Here is a 22656-nt window from a genome sequence, read left to right on the forward strand (position 1 = left end):
TAGATCAGCTATTTGAATATGTATCAACATTTTTCATTTCAAACAGATTAATTTATGCAGATACCAGATGAATGGAAACGATTCTGATGATTATGCAAAATAAGTGCGAGGGCGATTATGTAATAGTTGTGACAGGCCTACATGCCGCCGAAACTGAGAATCTAATGCTTCATTATTGCTCCATCGTACGAATGTAGACGTTCTGCAAGTCCACAAGGCGTCACGGAGGAAACATAATTGTGAACTTTTAGATCTGTTCCTTTTTTGTGGGTGGTGCGACACTGCCGTACGACGAAGCATATATATTGGGCATCAATCAGGCTTAAAATGAAGAGGCAGCTGTCACTACTTTTCGGTCACGGCCGAGGAATGGGCCTACGCTATGAATTCCATCTTCACTGGTACTGTCTGCGTGTGGTGTTGCGCCACACTGGGTATAGAGATGATAACGAGGCCAACACTGATCTTGTGCACACAATGTCATGAAGTGACGCCTGTGAGATCTGCTCGTGGTCCATTAACTCTATGTGACACTCACACGGAAGATGATGACATGCTGGAGTCAGTGAGGAGAGGCTTTCAGCGCCACTCTTTTTTTAGACTGCACATGTAAGGCCCCTCCTATTCAATAGTGTCACAGTCTTGTCTACCACTTTTCTCTACCCAGGGAGAAACTGCCACATGGGAGGACTTGTGAATGGTGTAGTTCAAATTGACACATTATAAGGTGATGTTCACATGGGGAGGTGTTGTCACTGCAATACAGGGGAGGTGTTGTCACTGCAATACAGGGGAGGTGTTGTCACTGCAATACAGGGGAGGTGTTGTCACTCCTACTGTAACACATTATAAGGTGATGTTCACAGGGGAGGTGTTGTCACTGCAATACAGGGGAGGTGTTGTCACTGCAATACAGGGGAGGTGTTGTCACTCCTACTGTATTGCTACCAACATCATAGGCTCAACTTCTTAAAGATGGAGTGCCGTGATTTTTTGTACCTTTTCTGTTTTGTATGTACATTACTGGAGTCTAATAGAACCCCAGGTGTGGTTAGAATATACATTGTCTTTCTTGTGTATTTTTGGTTTCTTCCTGAAAGTCGAAAGAGTCAAAAATATATAGTAAAAAAATACACAATTTTTCTGACATAACCCTAACCCCTCGCCCATTATCATACAACACACATGTGTGGGCGAGGCTTAAGTTCAGGTAGGTTGTGCTAAGGTGATGGCCACAATTTAAAAAAAGTATCTATATATTCCCCCTAGTATAATCATAGTACCTGATGATCATGTTTTAGGGGAAAAGATCACTGCACTCCTCCTTTAACCAAAAATAGCTGATCTACGAGATCAGAACGTTAACGCATTGTAAACTTGTAGCTCTGTAGATCTTCTAAAACAAAAACAAAACAACCCCAAGACAACATATTTCGATGCATTTCTAAATCTTATCCGAATATGTATTAGTGACAGACTAGTTATAAACTGACAGGTGTTAACTCCCATCTAGTTAAATGGACATCCTACCACTGATCCTCTGTAACAACCATACTACTGATCCTCTGTAACAACCATACTACTGATCCTCTGTAACAACCATGCTACTGATCCTCTGTAACAACCATACTACTGATCCTCTGTAACAACCATACTACTGATCCTCTGTAACAACCATACTACTGATCCTCTGTAACAACCATACTACTGATCCTCTGTAACAACCATACTACTTGAGGCCACTTGAGGATGTTTGTAGATTTATAGCGTGCTGCAGTGTTGGACGACAGTGCCAGTGAAAGGTGGGAGCAGTAATGCTGTTCATGCAGATAAGCATGTGAGAGATATGACTCATTAATCGAGAGTGGCAGCCACACACTTCCGCTGACGGGTCAATAAATTAGATTTAATGAGCTGTAACTGCTGTGTTACATCTCATATCAACTGAAATCAAAAGGCGGGGACACAGGTGTACTGCTATTATTGTTAAGTAGTGTATCCGTACCTGATTTAAAGGTAGGGCAAGTGATATTTTATGGTTAAAACTAAAGGCTTTCTTAAAAGGTTAATATTCTGATGGTAATCATTGCTATAGAGTGTTTGTTCAGTAACAGGGGTCTCCCTGTCTCTCTAGGTCTTTAAAGGACCACTTCACCGCTTTTCAACCTATCTTCATATAATTAGTCCTCGCTAATGTTCATGATAAAATGCCACATTTTTTTCCTACTACTCGGTCTGTGTCTCATAGGAGGGCTGTGGGCAGTTCAGAAACCCGTCCACCAGTGACATCATCGATGGGGAATCCATGCTAATAGAAACAGCAGGCTTTCTATTCCTGAAAAGTTACCATGCTATAATGGAAGTCATCGTTCTTGTGATAATAAAAATCTAGATATATTTTTTAAAAGGCATCTTGTTTAATAGAAATCGGCCTAACGATGATGTCACTGGTGGAATGGTTGTATTTTATCATGGACATTCGTGAGGACCAATTATATGAAGCTAAGTTGTGAAGTGGTCCTTTAATAAAGAATAATAAAGGTAGGTGACAAAATTTCGGCCAATCAAGAGAGAGTAGGTATTTATGAGCTTCATTTTTTATAGTGTTCCATTTCCAATTTTGTCTGCTCATTTCTTTGTGTCATCACTTACAATTCCACTTATTTAATCTGTATACTGACTCCGTTTTCTATCCTGATTAGATACATTTTGTATCCCAGTTTCAGTTTCTGAAAATGCATTTTCTGTTTAATAAAAAGTTGGAGAGACATGGAGACTCCTGTTACTCAACAAAGACTATAGCAATGAGTACTGGGCAGGGGTTGACACTAAGGTCTCAGAAGCACTTGCCTGTCGGGCAAGTACAGGTCATGTTCTACTTGCCCAAAGTTCATGCCCACTTGCCCTTGTAGAAAAACCATTGTTAAATCCAATTGATAACTGTTGAGTGGCGACAGTCACTTGCCTGTCGGGCAACCTGGAAGCAAACTCCACTTGCCCGAGCAAGTGGAGTTAGAGTGTCAACCCCTGCTGGGTCCGTATACACGGACCGTACTGTATCACAATATAGAGCTTTTTAACACTTGTGCTGTTTACTTTCTATGTAGTTTACCTTTAAGCCTTGTATGTGTAATGGAGACCAATGTTCCTTTGCCTAATTAGTAACTCTCCTCACCTGGTAGCCTCACCAGGGTATTTAATAGGTGATTAGTTTGGTCAGAGCCAGTTCAGTGTAAACCAGCACTCTGTCAAGAGCTCACCCACTGCAGGTTGAGTGTTTCCTTTCTCTCAGGCCTTGGACAGGATAAGTCTGTAAGTCTTTTGTTAAAGTTTATGGCTCTTAAAGCATATCTTAGCTCTTAAAACAATATGCTTGTAAGTTGGTTTGATCATTTCTAAAAGTGATGCATAAAAAGGACTAATGTTTTGGTTTATGATTGTACTGTATTTGACACAAATGTCTGTTTTTTCTGTATTGCAGTTTTACAAATTTATTCACCAGTAAAGAACCTAAACCAAGTCACTGCCTAAGGAACTTTATTGGGAACTATGTTAACTGTCTGCCAAGCCATACACCAACGTATAGTAAGGGCAGAACAACACTTATTTTAACCAAAGAAAATCACTTACTTTCAATCACAAAGTATACAACTAGATGGGGAGGCTTTGGTCTCCAGTCCAGTAGATTTAATATTTTTTCACTCCCAGTCCTTGATACCTCTAAAAGTCCAAGACAAACAGGAGGGAGGAGACGTAAGGTCTTTTAACCTTTGGCGAGCCTTTTGATATTCTAAACCAGCCTTTGAGCCAATGTCAACTACTGGGGATCGTGGCCCCCAAGGGAGGGTCGTATTTACAGTGCATGTGTCTGTGGTTTATGTGTACACATAATGTATGAAGTGTGTGTCTAATTTACCTGCCACTTCCTAAAGAGGACATGGTTTATAAATACCATCCAGTAGAGCTGAGGATTGGGGGCTACAAAAGGCCACCACGATGCTCCCCATTGTTCATTGGAGTCCTTGTCCTCCTGATTCCCCTGCCTGTCTCAGCCATGGTAAGTCACTGTTACTGTTACTGTTACAGACGTGGTAAACCTCTCTTGGAGATGCTTTTGGAACACAGATGAATGGATGCATCAAATACTGTCAACGTTATCTGCAAATTTATGTAATTTATATTAATCTATTTTTAAGATCAACTAAGTAAATGGAAACTAAATGTTTCAAGATGCTAATCGCAAAAAGGTGTAGTTTTAAGTGTAAGCTGTTCTTCATATCTAAGACCTCAGTTGTTACCAATTACTTTTTTGTTTTGATTTTGAATTGATTCTAAATTGTGTGCAGGCTGTCTTGATTAGGCTGTATAATTTATAATGGTATAGCATGGCAGCATCGCTCCAAATATCTTGTTTTCTGCAAGCAAGTAGGCATGTTAGGCTAGTTGTGTCAGTAGACAGTGGTGGAAAGTAACTAAGTACATGTACTCAAGTATTGTACTTAAGTACCATTTTGATGTAGTTTTACTTTAATGGAGTATTTCCAATTTTCAATACTTTTCTACTCCACTACATCTCGGAGGCAAATATTGTACTTTTACTACACTGCAATTATTTTAAAACTTTAATAGTTACTTTGTAAAACATAGATTATCCACTTCAGCCATGGATATTTGTGCCAATGTACAAGTTCACAACACAATGCGCTGTGAGCTTGTAGATCTGCTATTTTCAAAATATTTGTATGCATTTGGAAACATGTGAAATAGGATATTGTGCATAACGAGTACTTTTACTTTTTGTACACTTATAGTATATTTTGACGCCAATACTTTTGTACTTTTACTCATGCAAACTTTTACTTGTACTGGTAGAGTACTGGCCGATTTGCTATTTAGCTCACATATTAATGGTAATGATGGCTAGTGAGGTGGTCTTGGTGAAATATCATTTCTGTTGAACCCCTTTTGGTGTTAGCATTATGTTATGCTTTAGCTATTGAAAAATAGCAGATCTACAAGCTCATAGCGCGCCACCGAGTGGCGCGCTACGAGCTTGTAGGTCTGCCATTTTTTTTAAATCGAAGAACGACTGACACAGAAACATAGCTTTTTCAGAAAACTGTCAGGATGTAGAAGACATTTTTAGAATCTGATCTCAGGCCTATAAATGGGTTAATTAACTAGTATCTGCATTGCAGTGTAGCTTATTCATGTGAACATAATCAAATGTATTTCTGTCTATGTGGTCATTTGTCTTGCATGAATTAAGGCCCCTAAAAAAGCCAAGAAGAGGACGGCGGAGGGAGCCAACTCCAACGTGTTCTCTATGTTTGAGCAGGCCCAGATCCAAGAGTTCAAGGAGGTGAGAGAAAGAGCATCCAGCTCACAGCTTGATGTTCTTTGGCATTTTACCATTCTACCACTATCTATCTCATACCCATGCATAAATACCACACTTCCTGTTATCTTGTCACAAACGCTGAGGAAGGCCATACAGGCCGAAACACGTCCGTTTTTCAGTCTCAGAGGTAAATAAAATCATGTAAAAGGACATACAATGAGTGCTGGCATTCTTCTCTGGCATTCATCTCTACTTATATCTTCGAGCCTTGCACCTATAAGGATTTTGTTTGAACCTGGAGTGCTGCGGGTTGTCTGCTACGGCAGTACTATTCTACCTTCTACCACTAGAAATCACAATTCTTCTTGTTCAGTAACGATATGTGTGTGAGGGTATACAGCTCAATCATTGCCCCTTTGGTAGATAAAAGTCATATAACAAATGGAACAATTCTGTCATCTTCATTGTCCAAATATGCCCACCTGTCTGTTGTGTGGTCCCTGACATGAGGCTTGTGGTATGAGGTATGAGGGTGGCTGGTGCCCAGACACTCCAGGCTGTGTCATCAGTGATTAGGCTGCAGATAAACTGCTGGACATACCCTGAATTCCAGTCTAAACCGTGGGGACTGTCGGGTTATAAATACTAAAATGCACCCCATCTATAAAGATGGAACTCAGAAGAAGAACCGGGGAATGTGAACTGATATATATTTTCATTCTGACAAGTGGGTTGAATGTTTTTATTGTGTGTTGACGTCAGGCCTTCACTATCATGGACCAGAACAGAGATGGATTCATTGACAAGAATGACCTGAGGGACACCTTTGCTGCTCTGGGTGGGTTATGATCATATCCCATGAATTGAATCTAGTACAAAATTGTGAATTGATATATTTTGTAATGACCAGTCCTCAAAGTTCAATATCTAATGAGACATATAATATGAAATATAAAAGATATACGGTAAATCTGAAACATAAAAATCGATATTAAAAATACAAGATCTACAAGCTTATTGAGTTTGTGGATTGACTATTCTTGGCCTGTTCTTTACACAACATTAATCAGGCTTTACCGAATGCAGGGCGGCTGAATGTGAAGCAGGAAGAGATTGACGAAATGCTGAAAGAGGCTCCCGGTCCAATCAACTTCACCGTCTTCCTCACTATGTTTGGAGAGAAGCTGAAAGGTATGAGGACAGAAAGAGAGAGAGAGAGAATTTGAAACTTCCAGGGAAGAACCTCCAATACATTTACAGCGTTTCCACAAATTGTAACTATATATATATGACTATTGAATTGTGAACACATCTAGGTGCTGACCCAGAGGAGACCATCCTAAACGCTTTCAAAGTCTTTGACCCTGAAGGGAAAGGAGTGCTTAGGAAGGACTAGTAAGTTGCCTAACTGTTACACTTTTCTACCACACATGCTTGACTCATTCAAAGAAGTGTCATATGGTCTGCAGTGCAAAATATGACCAGCTGTAAGCCTGAAGTGGTGCTAATGTATCATAAACTGTACTTATTCTCGCTCATTTTCTGTCCAGCGTAACACAGATGCTGACGACACAAGCAGACCGGTTCACTCCTGAAGAAGTAAGTTCATTTATCACTTCAAATGATGCAATAATTTACTGTACTCAGACAGACATAATTCTATAGAGGGTATGCGCATGCATAAAGTCAGTGGCGAATTGAGTGGCAAAGTGTGTGGTAAAGTGAGTTTAACGTTGTTTAATGCAATCAGATAAGACTTTTCTGTTGGGATGTATGAGCTGTCAAGGCCAGAAAGTTTCCACTCGGTAGGCGTTCCCGCATGATGATGATGCCACACGCATCCCGCTATAAAGAATAGCCTGCAAAGATGATATATGCAGCTACACTGGATTTAGTATTTGTGAGGCTTTCTTCACATGATCAGTGTGATTTTAATATCTTCGTTGTTGATTAGATGGAGCAGATGTTCGCTGCCTTCCCCCCTGATGTAGCAGGGAACCTGGACTACAAGAACCTGGTTCATATCATTACCCATGGAGAAGAGAAGGACCAGGAGTAGGACGTGCATATCCAGACCATCTGTGGCTTAACACCTGCCTCTGACCTTCGAAGCCAATATGGACTATAACTTACTCATCTATATTGTACATTGTTTCTATATACAACTCCCTTACTGCCTAATGCTGCTTCTCTGTTAGCCATCAGCCACGAGCCAAGAGGACAAAGCCTTGTGCCATCATTTTTTTTTACAAATTCACCCAAGACTAAACGGATTACTTTGTTTTATGATACCCCTTGTTCAATAAATCCAAAAGCATTTTTTTTTCATAGAGGACATCTATGTTTCTGCATGTTCGCCTAATATACATTTTTAAAGAGTGTAGGGAGTAGAAATGTCCCCATTGATGTTTGGAACATTTCATTGGATGTGCCACTAGTAAGAGAATGGGGCAGCTCACCACAGTGTCCTAAAGAATGTGATCCTCTCGCTGCTGATTCTAGAACAATAGGATTAGTGGTAGAACACATGGGTATGCCCACCGTATACTTGAAATTCCATGTACAGTAGTCAATGTCTGCACTTAAGAGAATAGGGAATACATTAGTATCCCCAGAGGATACATTCAGAACACGGATGCCTTTTATGAGCATGCATTGTGTTTGGGTGTATCACATTTTGGGCTACCTAAAGAAAGGGGGTTAGTAAGCCAAAGCCCTGTTATTATTTTAGTGCAGTGATGATTTGAAGGGGGTAAGGTTACAACACCATGGGTTACGGCCCCAGCCACACAATGGGATGCCTCGCCATGCTAACCAACCAGATTCAGAGACCTTGGCAGGAGGGCACAAATCCCTGGTTGTCCCGGCAAGAGGTTGCAGGGGGTCTGATATGTATGTCAGCCCCAGAGCAAAGCATTGTTTCTGGGAGGCAGCAGCCAAGGATAAGTGCCTGGATCAACGTAGACATATGAGCACTCATCCCTCCTGTTTTAACAGTCTCTGGGAATAGATTATGGCCATTGACGGAGTGGAACACAAGGGAGAAATAGAACATTAACACCATGACCTTAACTGTACCTACAGTCACAGATCAATGGTCATTCTCTTGGTATTCCTGTAGTTGCTGTGCTCTCTTAGGAGCAGTACAAATGGACGCGCATTAGTCATAAAGTTAATGCTTTTCTTCCCCCTTTTAATTTGAAAAGTCCAGTAGCACAAGTCTGATTCGAACAAACCACTATACATTCCATTTTATGGCAGGGTATCCACACAAAAATCTAAACATTCCACACGCTGTACATTCACATGGAGACTCTGACTCCCATTGATAAGGATATCCTGTAATATCCACTTCCCCTGTAGTACTGTATTTGGAGCTACAGCGTGTGCAGACTTAAATTTTCTGTTTTCGGCATCACTGATGCTAGACATGGGATTAATGAGAAAATACATGAAACAATCAGGGAAAGTATGAGTACACATAGTACCTAATAACAGTAGTACATAGTAAAGGTTTGATTAAAAGAAAAGCTAAATAAATAAGATTAACACAAGAACCCATAAAAAAGTGAAACATCGACTACCAGCAAGGAAAACATGGTTCAAGCTGGATTAAAAGCCAAAGTATAAAAACAAGTCTTAAGGCGGCATTTAAAATATTCACCAGTAGGGGCCACTTTGATATGGAAGGTTGGATCGTCCTATAAGATTCGAGGCTAAAACAGAAAAGGCACGGTCGTATGTTACACATGTACCGTAGCAGGATGGCGTCTACAGTGTCTGATCGGCAAGACTTGGAGATGAAGTACCACCCAGCTTGGTCTGGTTACAGGTCAACGCTTAAAGATGAGAGGTTAGGTATTCAGAGTGCATTCGTGGGTCCAGCTGATCTCTGGTACTGCTACTGTATAGTGCCAGTTCCATCAGCCATCCTCATTGTTGCTTGGGGTGAATCAGTAGGTTATAGATGCACTTCTCTAGCCTAGAGAAGTGCATCTATAACCTAGGATGCCTGAAGTTGACAGAGAAGATTAGCAATTCATTAATTGTAGCAGAGGATTTGCTGCCTGCTCAAATGTATTGCTCATTTCAGCTACTGTATATAAGTAACTGATCTGTATGGCTCCAAGTCAGTCTACACATGCATATAACAATGAAGTTGAAGAGACTACATTGAGACATTTTGGTGTTAAGCATTGGAACTTGTAGACGACAAGAGAATATATTGCTCCACTGACTGACTCTTGCTCACATAACATTAGCTAAAACCATTTTTATTCACTCATTACATTGAAAAGAGATGTAACTTTTTGACCTACTATAAGGACTTCATGAGATGGCATTACAATGTGCATTACATTCTCTCATTCACACAAACATTCACACTTTCACACACAGACAGCAGAGGAAACCAATAAGGCACCAACATTTCCAGTATCACTGAAAAATGTGAAGAAAATAAACCGGATACCCCTCCCCACACACAGGCACACACACACGCGCACACACACCAACACACACACCAACACTCCTGGATCATGCAGGGGTCTCCTGCATTGTCATCTGCAGTTATGTCTATGTTAAAACGTTTATGGGGGAGGACCCCAAAAAAAATGAGTGGTTATTATTAGAGGTAAATACAATGGTAAATGGTGCATTTATATAGCGCCTTCATCCAAGCCGCTTTACATAGATTGGGCATCAATTCACCCATTCACACACACATTCATACACCGATGGCGGCGGAAACCATGCAAGGCACCAACCAGCACATCAGGAGCAATTAGTCATCAAATCAATTTTTGTAGGCTTACTTTTTGCATTTTTATGGATCATCGTTTTCGTTAAAGCAAGCCTGATAAAATATCAAACTCCCAAAACTCACCAGAATACAGGAAATTACATCTACTATATGTTAAAAGGTTTCTGGGGGAGGACCCCCAGGGCCCAGAGTACCCCCCCCCCCCCCCCCCCACCCTCCAAAGAATTACTCCGGGATTCTCTTCTCACAGTCCAATGTTGGCAGCCCTGTCGCACGCACGCACGCACGCACACACACACACACACACACACACACACACACACACACGCACACACAGTTGTTCCGCCTTTGCAGTATCTCTGTCCTACTGTAAGCCTAAACCAGTAAGACGCATCCGCCTCGGTGACGGCAGACTGCTGGGCGAGCGCTGGCGCTTTGGCATGGGGGGTCAGATCAACATATGGAATGAATTCTGTACCGGCCATATATAAAGCGTGTCTTGAGTCAGTGTACAGGGTTTGATGAGGTTTTGCTGGGTGGCTCCATATATGCAGATCTAGGTGAGGATCCAGACTTCTCTCCATGTACAGTATGGTTATCCAGGGTTAGATGAGGTCAGTGTCGTGATCTTCATATGTGATGAAATTTTGAAAGCATGGAATCATAGCTTCAAATTGATTATTGGTTGTTCAGTTTGACCCACCGGTTTTGGAGATATGGCGAGTTGAGAAAACAGGCTTGAAAGGTTCACAGTTCACTTCTGTGGTCTCTAACATTACACCTAGCTAGTATAGCTACATGTTTAAGCATTTATTTCATATACATGTCGATTTCAGCTCTGACATTTATTTGAGACATGCTCTCTAGTATGTGAAGAGTCGGCCTGTGCTATTAACTCATTTTGGATAAAAAATTATTTCAGCATTTAAAGCTGGAGGCTGCACGATGGCAGCCCCTCAGTCAAATCTGGTCACATATATGGAGATGATATATGATAAAAAACTAAAAGTCTGCCATTGTGGCTTACAGGGCTCCCAGTCAACCAGGAACCTTCCGATATACAAGCGGCCACTCTACCTCCTGAGCCACTCACTGCCAGGACCACATTAGAATTTGCCAGTGCATTTAGGCCAGCTCCGCAAAGGGAGGGGATTACGACTAGTCCACTCCACCTAATGATGAACTGTGTGACATTGTCATTATTGATTTGAGTTTCACTCAGTGATGGATGCTGGGTCACAGTCCATCTTGGCAAAAAGGTGAACAATGTGCAGTAGTACGTCTTCTGCTGGCCAGAACCATAGTGTGCTGTTTCTCCAGGGAGTTGGCTAGGCTGTGACACACTTCCAGCAGAACCTACAATGTAGTACAACACTGAAACAGGCAGCAACATACCAGTAAGACGCCTGAGGGCGAGAAGAGTGAACGCATCCGCCTCATTGACGGCAGACTGCTGGGTGAGCGCTGGCACTTTGGCATGGAGGGTCAGATCAACATGGAATTAATTGAGTGTACAGGGTTTGACGAGGTCAGATCAACATATGGAATGTCAGAACGGGTGAGCTCCATACAGTATATGGAGATCTAAGGGTGGTAGCGGGGACATTCTCTTGAGTGTACAGGGTGAGCTCCATACAGTATATGGAGATCTAAGGGTGGTAGCGGGGACATTCTCTTGAGTGTACAGGTACAGTAGGGCCGGGCCTTAATTTTTGGGCCTGTTGAGAACTCTAGTTTTCGCCTGCTGCCGAGTGCGGCTGAACTAATAACTTTGGGGCAGGCCCGTCTAGAGTTTGAATGGACAGGTGGGCCTGTTGAGAACTCTAGTTTTTGCTGGCTGCCGGGCGCATGCAGTTGCACCATTTTTTTTTTATGATCAGTACTTTATTTGGAACATTTGCACTATTTTTTGAGGACCCCCAGACCCCCCAATTGGGTTGCAATCATAAAAAGATGATCACAAAAAAAATGAGTGGTTATTATTAGAGGTAAATACAATGGTAAATGGTGCATTTATATAGCGCCTTCATCCAAGCCGCTTTACATAGATTGGGCATCAATTCACCCATTCACACACACATTCATACACCGATGGTGGCGGAAACCATGCAAGGCACCAACCAGCACATCAGGAGCAATTAGTCATCAAATCAATTTTTGTAGGCTTACTTTTTGCATTTTTATCTACCCATCGTTTTCCAGTGCTTATAGTAAAGAAAGCCTGATAAAATATCAAACTCCCAAAACTCACCAGAATACAGGAAATTACATCTACTATATGTTAAAAGGTTTCTGGGGGAGGACCCCCAGGGCCCAGAGTGGCATGGGGGGTCAGATCAACATATGGAATGAATTCTGTACCGGCCATATATAAAGCGTGTCTTGAGTCAGTGTACAGGGTTTGATGAGGTTTTGCTGGGTGGCTCCATATATGCAGATCTAGGTGAGGATCCATTCTTCTCCATGTATGGTTATCCAGGGTTAGATGAGGTCAGTGTCGTGATCTTCATATGTGACCAGACATGACTGAGGAATTGCCATTGGAGTTTTTTTAAATTTTGAAAGCATGGAATCATAGCTTCAAATTGATTATTGGTTGTTCAGTTTGACCCACCGGTTTTGGAGATATGGCTTATAGAGTGATGTCTAACAGAAAACAGGCTTGAAAGGTTCACAGTTCACTTCTGTGGTCTAACATTACACCTAGCTAGTAGCTACATGTTTAAGCATTTATTTCATATACAGTACATGTCGATTTCAGCTCTGACATTTATTTGAGACATGCTCTAGTATGTGAAGAGTCGGCCTGTGCTATTAACTCATTTTGGATAAAAAAGAAATACGGTAAAATAAGGTTTTTCTCCTCTGGTGAAAAGCTGGAGGCTGCACGATGGCAGCCCCTCAGTCAAATCTGGTCACATATATGGAGATGATATTGTGGCTTACAGGGCTCCCAGTCAACCAGGAACCTTCCGATATACAAGCGGCCACTCTACCTCCTGAGCCACTCACTGCCAGGACCACATTAGAATTTGCCAGTGCATTTAGGCCAGCTCCGCAAAGGGAGGGGATTACGACTAGTCCACTCCACCTAATGATGAACTGTGTGACATTGTCATTATTGATTTGAGTTTCACTCAGTGATGGATGCTGGGTCACAGTCCATCTTGGCAAAAAGGTGAACAATGTGCAGTAGTACGTCTTCTGCTGGCCAGAACCATAGTGTGCTGTTTCTCCAGGGAGTTGGCTAGGCTGTGACACACTTCCAGCAGAACCTACAATGTAGTACAACACTGAAACAGGCAGCAACATACCAGTAAGACGCCTGAGGGCGAGAAGAGTGAACGCATCCGCCTCATTGACGGCAGACTGCTGGGTGAGCGCCAGGGCTGGACTGGGACAAAAATTCGGCCCGGTCATTTTCGCGTGAATTTGGCCCAGACCGGCCCACCACAACCAGCGTGCAGATAGCAGAAACTCTACCGCCCACTCCGTCGAGGCACACACAAACATACAAGCCCTTATACCACCACTTTTACAGAACAACATAAATGATACAAACCAACAGACAACTACACAACCCTTTGTAGAGGGTTTATTTACTCACTGATACAGGTACAGTGAAATTATCATGATGGCACGGGCACTTTTCTTTTTTTTTATCATGGCGGCCCCCTACGGTCGCGGCCCACCGGGAATATGCCCGGTACGACCTGTGGCCAGTCCAGCCCTGGTGAGCGCTGGCGCTTTGGCATGGAGGGTCAGATCAACATGGAATGAATTGAGTGTACAGGGTTTGATGAGGTCAGATCAACACAGGTGAGCTCCATACAGTATATGGAGATCTAAGGGTGGTAGCGGGGACATTCTCTTGAGTGTACAGGTAGGGCCGGGCCTTAATTTTTGGGCCTGTTGAGAACTCTAGTTTTCGCCTGCTGCCGAGTGCGGCTGAACTAATAACTTTGGGGCAGGCCCGTCTAGAGTTTGAATGGACAGGTGGGCCTGTTGAGAACTCTAGTTTTTGCTGGCTGCCGGGCGCATGCAGTTGCACAATTTTTTTTTATGATCAGTACTTTATTTGGAACATTTGCACTATTTAACTTTGGGGCAGTTAAAGAGTTTGAAATTTGAATGGACAGGTATAAGTCAAAAGGGAGACATCAAAGTGGAAGGATGGATGGGGAAGGATCAACATAAGGAATGTCAGAACCGGTTCTGACATATATCCATATATGGAGATCTAAGGTTTTGAGGTCAGATGTAGAGTTGCTGGCCAATCAGGGACCTGTATACATAGACATCAAAGGGGGCTTCAGCCCCTGCCCTTTTAGCCGCCTGTAAAACAACTGCCCTCTCCAGACCACGAATGCAGCATTTACTGTGGTAAAATAAATGAAATGCCACTCCTTTCCATGCCATGCTGGAAGGCAGCATTAAGGAGCATTGCGTTTATTTCCGAAGTCTCCTGAACTTGAACACAGCATTTTGCGTTGAACAAATTTGTTTAGAAATCCATGCCGTACACCGCATCTCCACTAGCTAAAGAGTGCTGGGTTGCGCCCCGAAAATAGCTGATCTACAAGCTCACAACGCGTCGCAACGTGGCGCGTTGTGAGCTTGTAGATCTGCTATTTTCGTCCAAAAGTGCCCTCTTACGGGATTTCAGCCCCTGCCCCTCTAACACTCTCTGAACGTCCCTGTGGCCAATATCGATGACATCAGGGATCTCCATATACGGGCTTAACTGCGACAGCAGGTCGCATTTGCTATGACATCAGGGTCTCCACATCTCCATCCCTGATGATGTCACGCGACCTGGGCACCATATATGGTGCCTGACCAACACACTGACGGGAAATGCACGATTCCATAGTTAACTGCGACCTTTGGTCGCAAAAACTGACCAGGCACTGCACAGTAGTGCACACCTATTATTTTCTAATAGTGTGTCAAATCTACCAACCTGCTCAGCAGGCATGGGTTAAGCGTCTTGCTCAAGCACACTTGGACACAATCCCAGGGGAGCTGGGGATCAAACCAGCAGGAACCCCATCCCCAAGCGGCCGCTCTACCTCCTGAGCCTCCTGAACTGCCCCAATACATCAGACACCATTAAGTCTTACTCCTATTTAGTCTTCTGAAAAGCCAATGTCTTTTAGTCTTTGTCTTAGTCAACAAAACTAATACTGCTTCATACAAGTGTTATTTCTTGTCTATAGTGTATACACTTATAGTTTCATTAGATATATATTCCACTGTTATATACGTATGATTCATGACTATTATTCTGCCCCAAATTTAACGGCCTGTTATACTTGATGTTAATTTTTGATATTACTACTCCAGATTCAGTCCAAAAATCCCGCAAATCGTTACACACTATCTCTATAGTCATGTGTTCATGCCGGATCTGTCCGATATTTCATGTTCCAAATTGGCTAACATTGGCTTTCAAAATTTGCAGGATTGGCCTGTTTTGAACAAAAAGCCTCAAATCATGAACGCAGCGTACAATTTACGTGAAATCTTTCACAGACTTTCCTACTACGCTGAGGAATATATCCCACCCTTTTCACATTGACCTGTTATAGCGCCACCAACAGGTAGATTTTTGCAAAACACATTTTTGGAACAAAATGCTTCAAATCATCCAATTGCCATGTAAGAAGAAATGGCACCCTTTTCACATTGGCCTATTATAGCGCCACCAGGAGGCCACAACCTGACCTGTCCTGGTGGAGACCTGTGCCCTGAGGGGCACTTTATCTAGTTATTTTTTGTATTTGATGTATTAGACCTGTGCCCTGAGGGGCACTTTATCTAGTCATTTGTTGTATTTGATGTATTAGACCTGTGCCCTGAGGGGCACTTTATCTAGTTATTTTTTGTATTTGATGTATTAGACCTGTGCCCTGAGGGGCACTTTATCTAGTTATTTTTTGTATTTGATGTATTAGACCTGTGCCCTGAGGGGCACTTTATCTAGTTATTTTTTGTATTTGATGTATTACCATGTTTTTTGTTCTTGCTTACTGTAAATCACTCTGGATTAAGAGCGTCTGCTAAATGCCTAAATTGTATGTCCAGCTTTTAGTGTGTGTGCAAACACAAACTTTGTCCTAACACAAACATTAAATGCCAGACAATGGACAATTTGGAGTGTTTGTGTAAACACAAACATTGCGTAACACAAACATTGAAGACGAAGGTGAGGACGCAAATTCAGATTGGCCGGAATGAGATGATGTATGATCTACGATGATAAGAATGAGATGATGTATGATCTACGATGATAAGAGCACCCTTCACTTCACGGGTGTGATTTTTTTATTTGTAAACTTTGTAATTTGAAAACTTGTGAAATGGGATATTCTGCGTAATGAAGACTTTTAGTTTGGGTACTTTAAGTCAGTGTAAATATTATGTTGACCTTTTACAGGGCTAGTATAGAATCAATCTTGATATATGGTATGTCCAGCTGGTTTGGAAATCTGACTGTGAAATATAACTCTCAAATAAATAGGCTAGCAAATATGGCTGGGAAGATCATGGGCATCATGGGATTATGCCCCCCCCCCCCATCACTCCCCAGGCCATTTTTGAACAAGCAGTGATAAGACACACAAGCTCGGAATATTGTATCTGACCCTTTGCATGTATTGAACAGAGAGCATGAGCTAATGCCATCCGGTAGGAGATATAGAACTCCACAGTGTGTGTATAGATTTAATTTTAAACATTCATTTGTTCCCGTCAATCAAAATGCTCAATCAGATTGCCGAATGCCAGCAACCGTAACTGACTTAGATGCAGCTGTGACTCTGTCTCCAAGAGAAATTTCTCCTTAGGGAGACAAATAAAGACAACCTTGAACCAGAACAAACTAAACTACTGAAGAACAAACTAAACCGGAATTTAAACATTGATGTGCAGTCAAACAATTCTATGAAGATATCTTAAATCTAGATACATTTTATGGACTAATACGTGTTAGCTTGTAGATCTATTTTTTGAGGGGCGCTAGCCACTCCTATACCCAGCGTGTGTCTGTGTACCACAGAATGTGATGATTTGATTGACTGAGCACGGAATGTGATGATGTATGATAACAGCACCCCTCACTTCACACGAATTTCATGTTGAAATATTAAAGAAGAGTACCTCAAATTACCATTACTATTTTAATACATTTTGATGAGAAATATACTTTTTTTTTTAAAGGAATATATTACATCAGGTAAAATATAGTGATGGTTTGACAAAAGTTGGATTGACCTAGGGTTAATTGTCCTTGGTGTCCTCAGAGATCCCGGCAGTGAGCAGCGCGGCGCGGTACTGCGTGGTGTCCTCAGAGATCCCGGCAGTGAGCAGCGCGGCGCGGTACTGCGACAGCACGATCGTCACGCTCTTCACGAAGCCCTTGGACATCGGGAAGAGGGGGAAACCGATGTCCGGGAAGTCGCTGCGCTCAGGAACGCCGCCGCATGCACTCTTTCTCTGCGTCTCGTGGAGCTCCAGCCAGTGTTCCAGACGGCGTGCGAGCCTCCAGCCGCTCGTAGAGAAGTGCTGCTGGATCTCCTGGCTGAAGACCTCGACGGGCGCCTGCAGAAGTCGGGTCATGGACTGGACCATCTTGATCAGGGCCATCTCATCGTAGCAGCGGCTGTTCTCGTAGCATTCCCGCAGGCCTCGGTGGCTCTCGTAGCCCGCCTCATTGTAGTAGGGCTCGTTGACGAGGACCAGCCCTTGTATGGAGATAAGGACCTGCATGAGGTTCGACTCGTTGGTCCATCTTTCAGTGCCATGGCCAGACCAGGTCCCCAGCAGACTGACGCAGACCTTGCCGTCGGCGTAGAGGTTGGGGTTGAGGCGTCCGCTGCACTGGGACAGGTAGTGGAAGAGAGGCGGAGCCGCAGGGTAGGTGCTGGGCAGCTGGATGTCAAACAGGAACAGGCCGTCCTCGTAGGGCGTGCGGGTCGGACCTTTGATCAGGGCGGAGAATATATCCATGCGATCTTCGAAGGTTTTGACCACGATGCCCTCGGGCAGAGAGGTGGAGAACAGAGACATCTCTTTCCTCACCGTGTTGAAGAACTTCCTTGGCTCTGCTGGCTGGTTCTCTGTCCTCTTAAAAGTGTGCTCGTCGGGTGCATGCTCCAGCAAGGAGACTGGCATTTGTCCAGCCTTTTGCACTTTCTTCCCCGGGTTCTTCTCGTCATCCGGGAAGTACTTCCACTCTGATGTGGGTGTCGCTGAGGCGGTGGACGCGGGTTCGGGGGAGGACGCAGGCAACAGTTCTTCCACCGCCATGTTCTCCAGATTCTCTGGGATCTCTGGCGCCACACTGCCCTCCTTTGCATCCTCGGAATCGATCTCATCCTCCACTGAGTCATTTGGCGCCACACTGCCCTCCTTTGCATCCTCGGAATCGATCTCGTCTTCCACTGAGTCATTTGGCGCCACACTGCCCTCCTTTGCATCCTCGGAATCGGTCTCGTCCTCCACTGAGTCATCGTCCATCTCCTCCATCTCATCGATCTCCTCCTCCATGTTGTATATGTGCCATGGAAGGACGATGGTCCTGGAGGCATCGGACCATACCACCTCCACCTTGCCGCTCTTGTCCACCCTGGACACCTCGCCCACTACTGGCGTCTGGTTCTTGTCCACGCTGGACACCTCGCCCACTACTGGCGTCTGGTTCTTGTCCACGCTGGACACCTCGCCCACTACCGGCGTCTGGTTCTTGTCCACGCTGGACAACTCGCCCACTACCGGTGTCTGGTCTTCACAGCCATTGGTCTTTCCGTTCAGAAAATACTGCACTTTGACGACAATGGCATCCGTATTAAAGACGTAGACTGGGTGGGCCGCAATGTCATAGACACTCACGTCCTCCTCTTCCTCGCCGATCGCCTCCACATCGTCGCCGGAGGAGTTCGGTTTGACCCACTGGACGGTGCACGTCCTGCCCTCGTGATCCACGGACTGGATCACGCCGTACACCGCTGGGTCCTGGGAGGCATGAGGTCGCTGGTCGACGACGAGGTCCCGGGGAAACAAGTCGCCGACGCCGTGCTCGACGGGGATCAGGTCGTTGGAGCGGATCTCCTTCTCCGCCCGGCCGTCCTTCCACGTCACGTCCGCCAATGTCTTCGTGGACACCACCTCCACCGGCACCCAATCCCCGGCCCGGAGCTGCCTTTTCTGCCGTCTGCCCACCGGGTGCTCAGGCAGGACAGTGTCTTTGGGTCGTTCGCAGGCGATGCTTGTGGAATCTCCCTCGGCGGGGGGGAGCCTGCAGAGAATCCTGTCTCCCATACACCTCTTGCTGTGGTCGTGCCAGCCCAGCCGCCTCACCTTGCTGAAGTGTTCCTGTGTCAGGGTGGAGGGAGGGGGGTCCACGCCGTCTGACCTTGTGGGGGAGAGGCTGCTGATGTCAAACCATGTCACGTACAGCTCGGCCACCTCGACCTCCTCAACCACCGCCCTTAACTTTCCTTTCTTTCCGAGGTTGGGTTTGACCCCGGACAGCCATCGTGCTTTGGAGAAGAGTTTTGCGCGACCTCTCAGGACCTGTCCGGGGTGGTAGTATTCCTCCACAGAGAACTGACCGTGGTCGCTGACGTGCGGGTAGACGTCGCGCAGCTCATCGCCCTCCTCCACGCTCATGGAGCATCGGACTCCGTTGGAGAGCTTGAGGACGATGCGATTGTCCAGGTCGTGTACTCTCCCCAGCCAGACGTCATCGTAGGCTATTATGTCACCCTGCGTGAAAGGCCAGATGTTACGGAGGTCCTTGCTGTTGACCGAATACAGCACGCGGTTGGTCGCCAGGAGTTTCACGGCACACTCTGTGTTGATGTTGGTCACAATACCTCTCTGGTTGTCCTCGGAATCCATTCGTCGCACGATGTCGCAAACGCCAATCGATCGATCTTCGAGAGTCAGCTTTGTCTCCTCGACGTCTTGGTCTCCTCCGTCAGGGTACCAGGTGACACGCACAAAACCCCTCTCGACGGGCTGACCATGCCGGTTGTCCACCCCGCCATCGTTCGGGTGCGGAGAGTTTTCTTCTCCGTCGCCTTCTGTAAATGTACTGTCGTCTTCTCCGCTGTCGTCTTCTCCGCTGTCGTCTTCTCCGCTGTCGTCCGAGTCCGAGTCTGAAGAGTAATCGTCATCGCCATTGATCCTGTCCACGAGGCCGAAGTGAAGGGCCCCGCGGCGGTGCCCCGACACCAGGTCGTTGGTGAAGAGCAGCCGCTGATAAGCGTCGACCGTGGGAGGGAGTGCCGCGGGCCGAGGTTCAGATGGTGGGCCGTCTGAGAGGGAAAGGGCCGAGCTCAGTAATGCTGCCATCACATCCGTTTCCACAGATTCCGCCATATCGCTGCTGCCGCCTGGAAGACAGAGTTATTAACAAGCATTAGGTGTCAACCGAAAGTACTTATTGGCCAATCTGGAGCCACGCGGAACTCCATATTTGGGCAAGTCTGATGTCATCAACACGACATCAGTACTTGTAGACCAGTCTGATGTCATCAACTCCATATTTGGAGTTACACTAGCCCCGCCAATGCATGGCTTTTGAAAGTTATGTCATACTAGAGCGGTGCTCGTGGGGCCTCTACAGCAGTGCCCGGAGGGCTGCACGACTTTGCCTAAAAAAAATCGTTTGTCTCAAACAAATATGTTTTTATTTTTTTTAAATGCAAACAAATGTTTATTTTCCTATTGGAATAAAGTCCAAACCTTAAAAGGATCCCTGGCTAATTAGACAAATGCCTTAAAACATTATAGTTGCCCTCTATGAATACAAAATAAAAACACCAATATTTTATTTCTTTCATAAATTGAGTGAAACAGAATGTTTCACTCAATAGGGACTGCTCCCATCGCAGGTTGATGATAATTATGTCCATGTGTGGTCCAGCCCTATGGAATGCATATGCTAATAAAGACAACTTAATAACCTAAGAATAATATGAGCATCAAAGCAATATTTAAATATACGTTTTATTAGCATGTGCATTCCATACATTCCCTGTGGCTGGACCACACATGGACATGTGACATCATCAACTTGCGACAGAAGCAGTTCCTACTTCCTATTGAGTGAAAGATTCTCTATTTATGAAAGAAATAAAATATTGAAGGTGTTTTAGTTATAGAGGGCAAGTATAGTGTTTTAAGGCATATTTGTCTGGCCAGGGAAGCAAAAAGATAAATCCCATTTGGGATTAAACAAGTGAAAACGTTTACAATTATGTCCATTAACATTATCCAAATTCATTCCTTGTCTTGTCATATGGGCCATGTGAAAAATAATGCCACATCTCTGATGCTTTTACTGTGAAGGCAAGTTTCTGAACGTCTCATCCTCCATATTTCCGCGTGCTGAAAATAGCCGATCTACAAGCTCACAACGTGTTACAGAGGCGACACGTTGTGAGCGTGCAGATCAGCTATTTTTTAGCATGCGACACGTCGTACGGGTACGGCGAAGCATAAGTCAGGCTTCACTTTGTTTTTAGCCGGCGATGTACACACTACACAACAGAAGACAGTCAGACACACATGGCTCGGGCTCCTCGATGTAAAATAAACAGTGCACACTACCCGACTTTACGATAATATGGGACAGTAGGTCAGGACACGGTATTGATAGCCCTGGTCCAGTGAGTCAGCGAGTCTCTCACTGACACCCATGCATGCACTGCTCTGTAGCAATTTTCCCACTGCCGTGCGAGGCTTTAGAATTCCCCGAGAATAAACAAAACGACGTAGCTACTCACCGAAACAAAGCCTGCTAGACATTGGTAAAAGTCTATTCTCAAAGCTGGGACGGGTCTCAGGTCCCCAGCTTCTCTCTAAAATGCACTTTTAATAAAAGCAATGTACCGGACAGAGTAACTTCTTCTACGGCATTTCCGGGTTGTGACTCAACCCGGTCCACTTGGATGCATTTTATTTCATGACTAAAATAGTGCATTTTAGAGAGAAGCTGGGGAACTGACACTTCCCGGCCTTTGAGAATATACATTTACCAAGGTCTAGCAGGCTTTGTTTCGGTGAGTATTGATAAGCGTCATGTTGTGCGTCAAGCCACTCATGCCGCCGTCTCCCACAGGGACCGACCCCATGTCGGAAATAAAGCCTCCCTGTACCCGTAAGCTAAAGTCGGTGCCTCACTGCCTAGGCAGGGCTGTGATAGACGGCAAGACGAGCAACCTGCTCTAGCACCCGGAAAACAAACAGCGGCGAATGGGAAGAGTGCACAGCGCGTGTGCATCCTTTTTACAACTTTCACACCGGGGACAAGTTTTCTCCACATCTGAAACGGAGAAGCCGAACCATTTCCAGACGACAGACATTGTCTTGCCATTTTTAGCAACTAAATCCTCGTACCTATCGCTCCCTGTCTGTGGCAGACATATGATGCAATGTTTAACGCTCCTTTCTTCAGGTTTTCTCTCTGCGCGGCACTGGCAGCAGAGGGAGGACTCCAGACACAGACAGTCCTTGGACTAGGAGGAAGTAACTACGGTAGCCC

General features: G+C 44.6%; 2 protein-coding genes across 3 annotated transcripts; one reads left to right on the top strand and one right to left on the bottom strand.

The window, feature by feature from the left end:
* The first annotated feature begins 2459 nt into the window (after positions 1–2459).
* Positions 2460–7671, top strand: LOC306929544 (myosin regulatory light chain 2, ventricular/cardiac muscle isoform-like). 2 transcript variants are annotated; one of them, XM_079510115.1, is made up of 8 exons: positions 2460–2541; positions 3933–4057; positions 5270–5362; positions 6104–6179; positions 6428–6532; positions 6658–6736; positions 6892–6940; positions 7296–7671. In XM_079510115.1, the coding sequence occupies exons 2-8, from the start codon at positions 3938–3940 to the stop codon at positions 7398–7400; spliced, it is 627 nt and encodes a 208-aa protein (XP_079366241.1). In that variant the 5' UTR covers positions 2460–2541; positions 3933–3937; the 3' UTR covers positions 7401–7671. The 2 variants fall into 2 exon arrangements, with proteins under 2 accessions (XP_079366241.1, XP_079366240.1); XM_079510114.1 differs by lacking the exon at positions 2460–2541 and adding an exon at positions 3226–3312.
* A 9567-nt stretch (positions 7672–17238) lies between these two features.
* Positions 17239–22656, bottom strand: LOC306929539 ((E3-independent) E2 ubiquitin-conjugating enzyme UBE2O-like). Its single transcript, XM_079510108.1, has 2 exons — positions 22512–22656; positions 17239–20503 (listed from the first exon to the last, which is right to left on the bottom strand). The coding sequence occupies exon 2, from the start codon at positions 20487–20489 to the stop codon at positions 17385–17387; it is 3105 nt and encodes a 1034-aa protein (XP_079366234.1). The 5' UTR covers positions 20490–20503; positions 22512–22656; the 3' UTR covers positions 17239–17384.

This window comes from Electrona antarctica (assembly GCF_951216825.1).
Source record: "Electrona antarctica genome assembly, chromosome: 9".
Classification (NCBI taxonomy): Eukaryota; Metazoa; Chordata; class Actinopteri; order Myctophiformes; family Myctophidae; genus Electrona; species Electrona antarctica.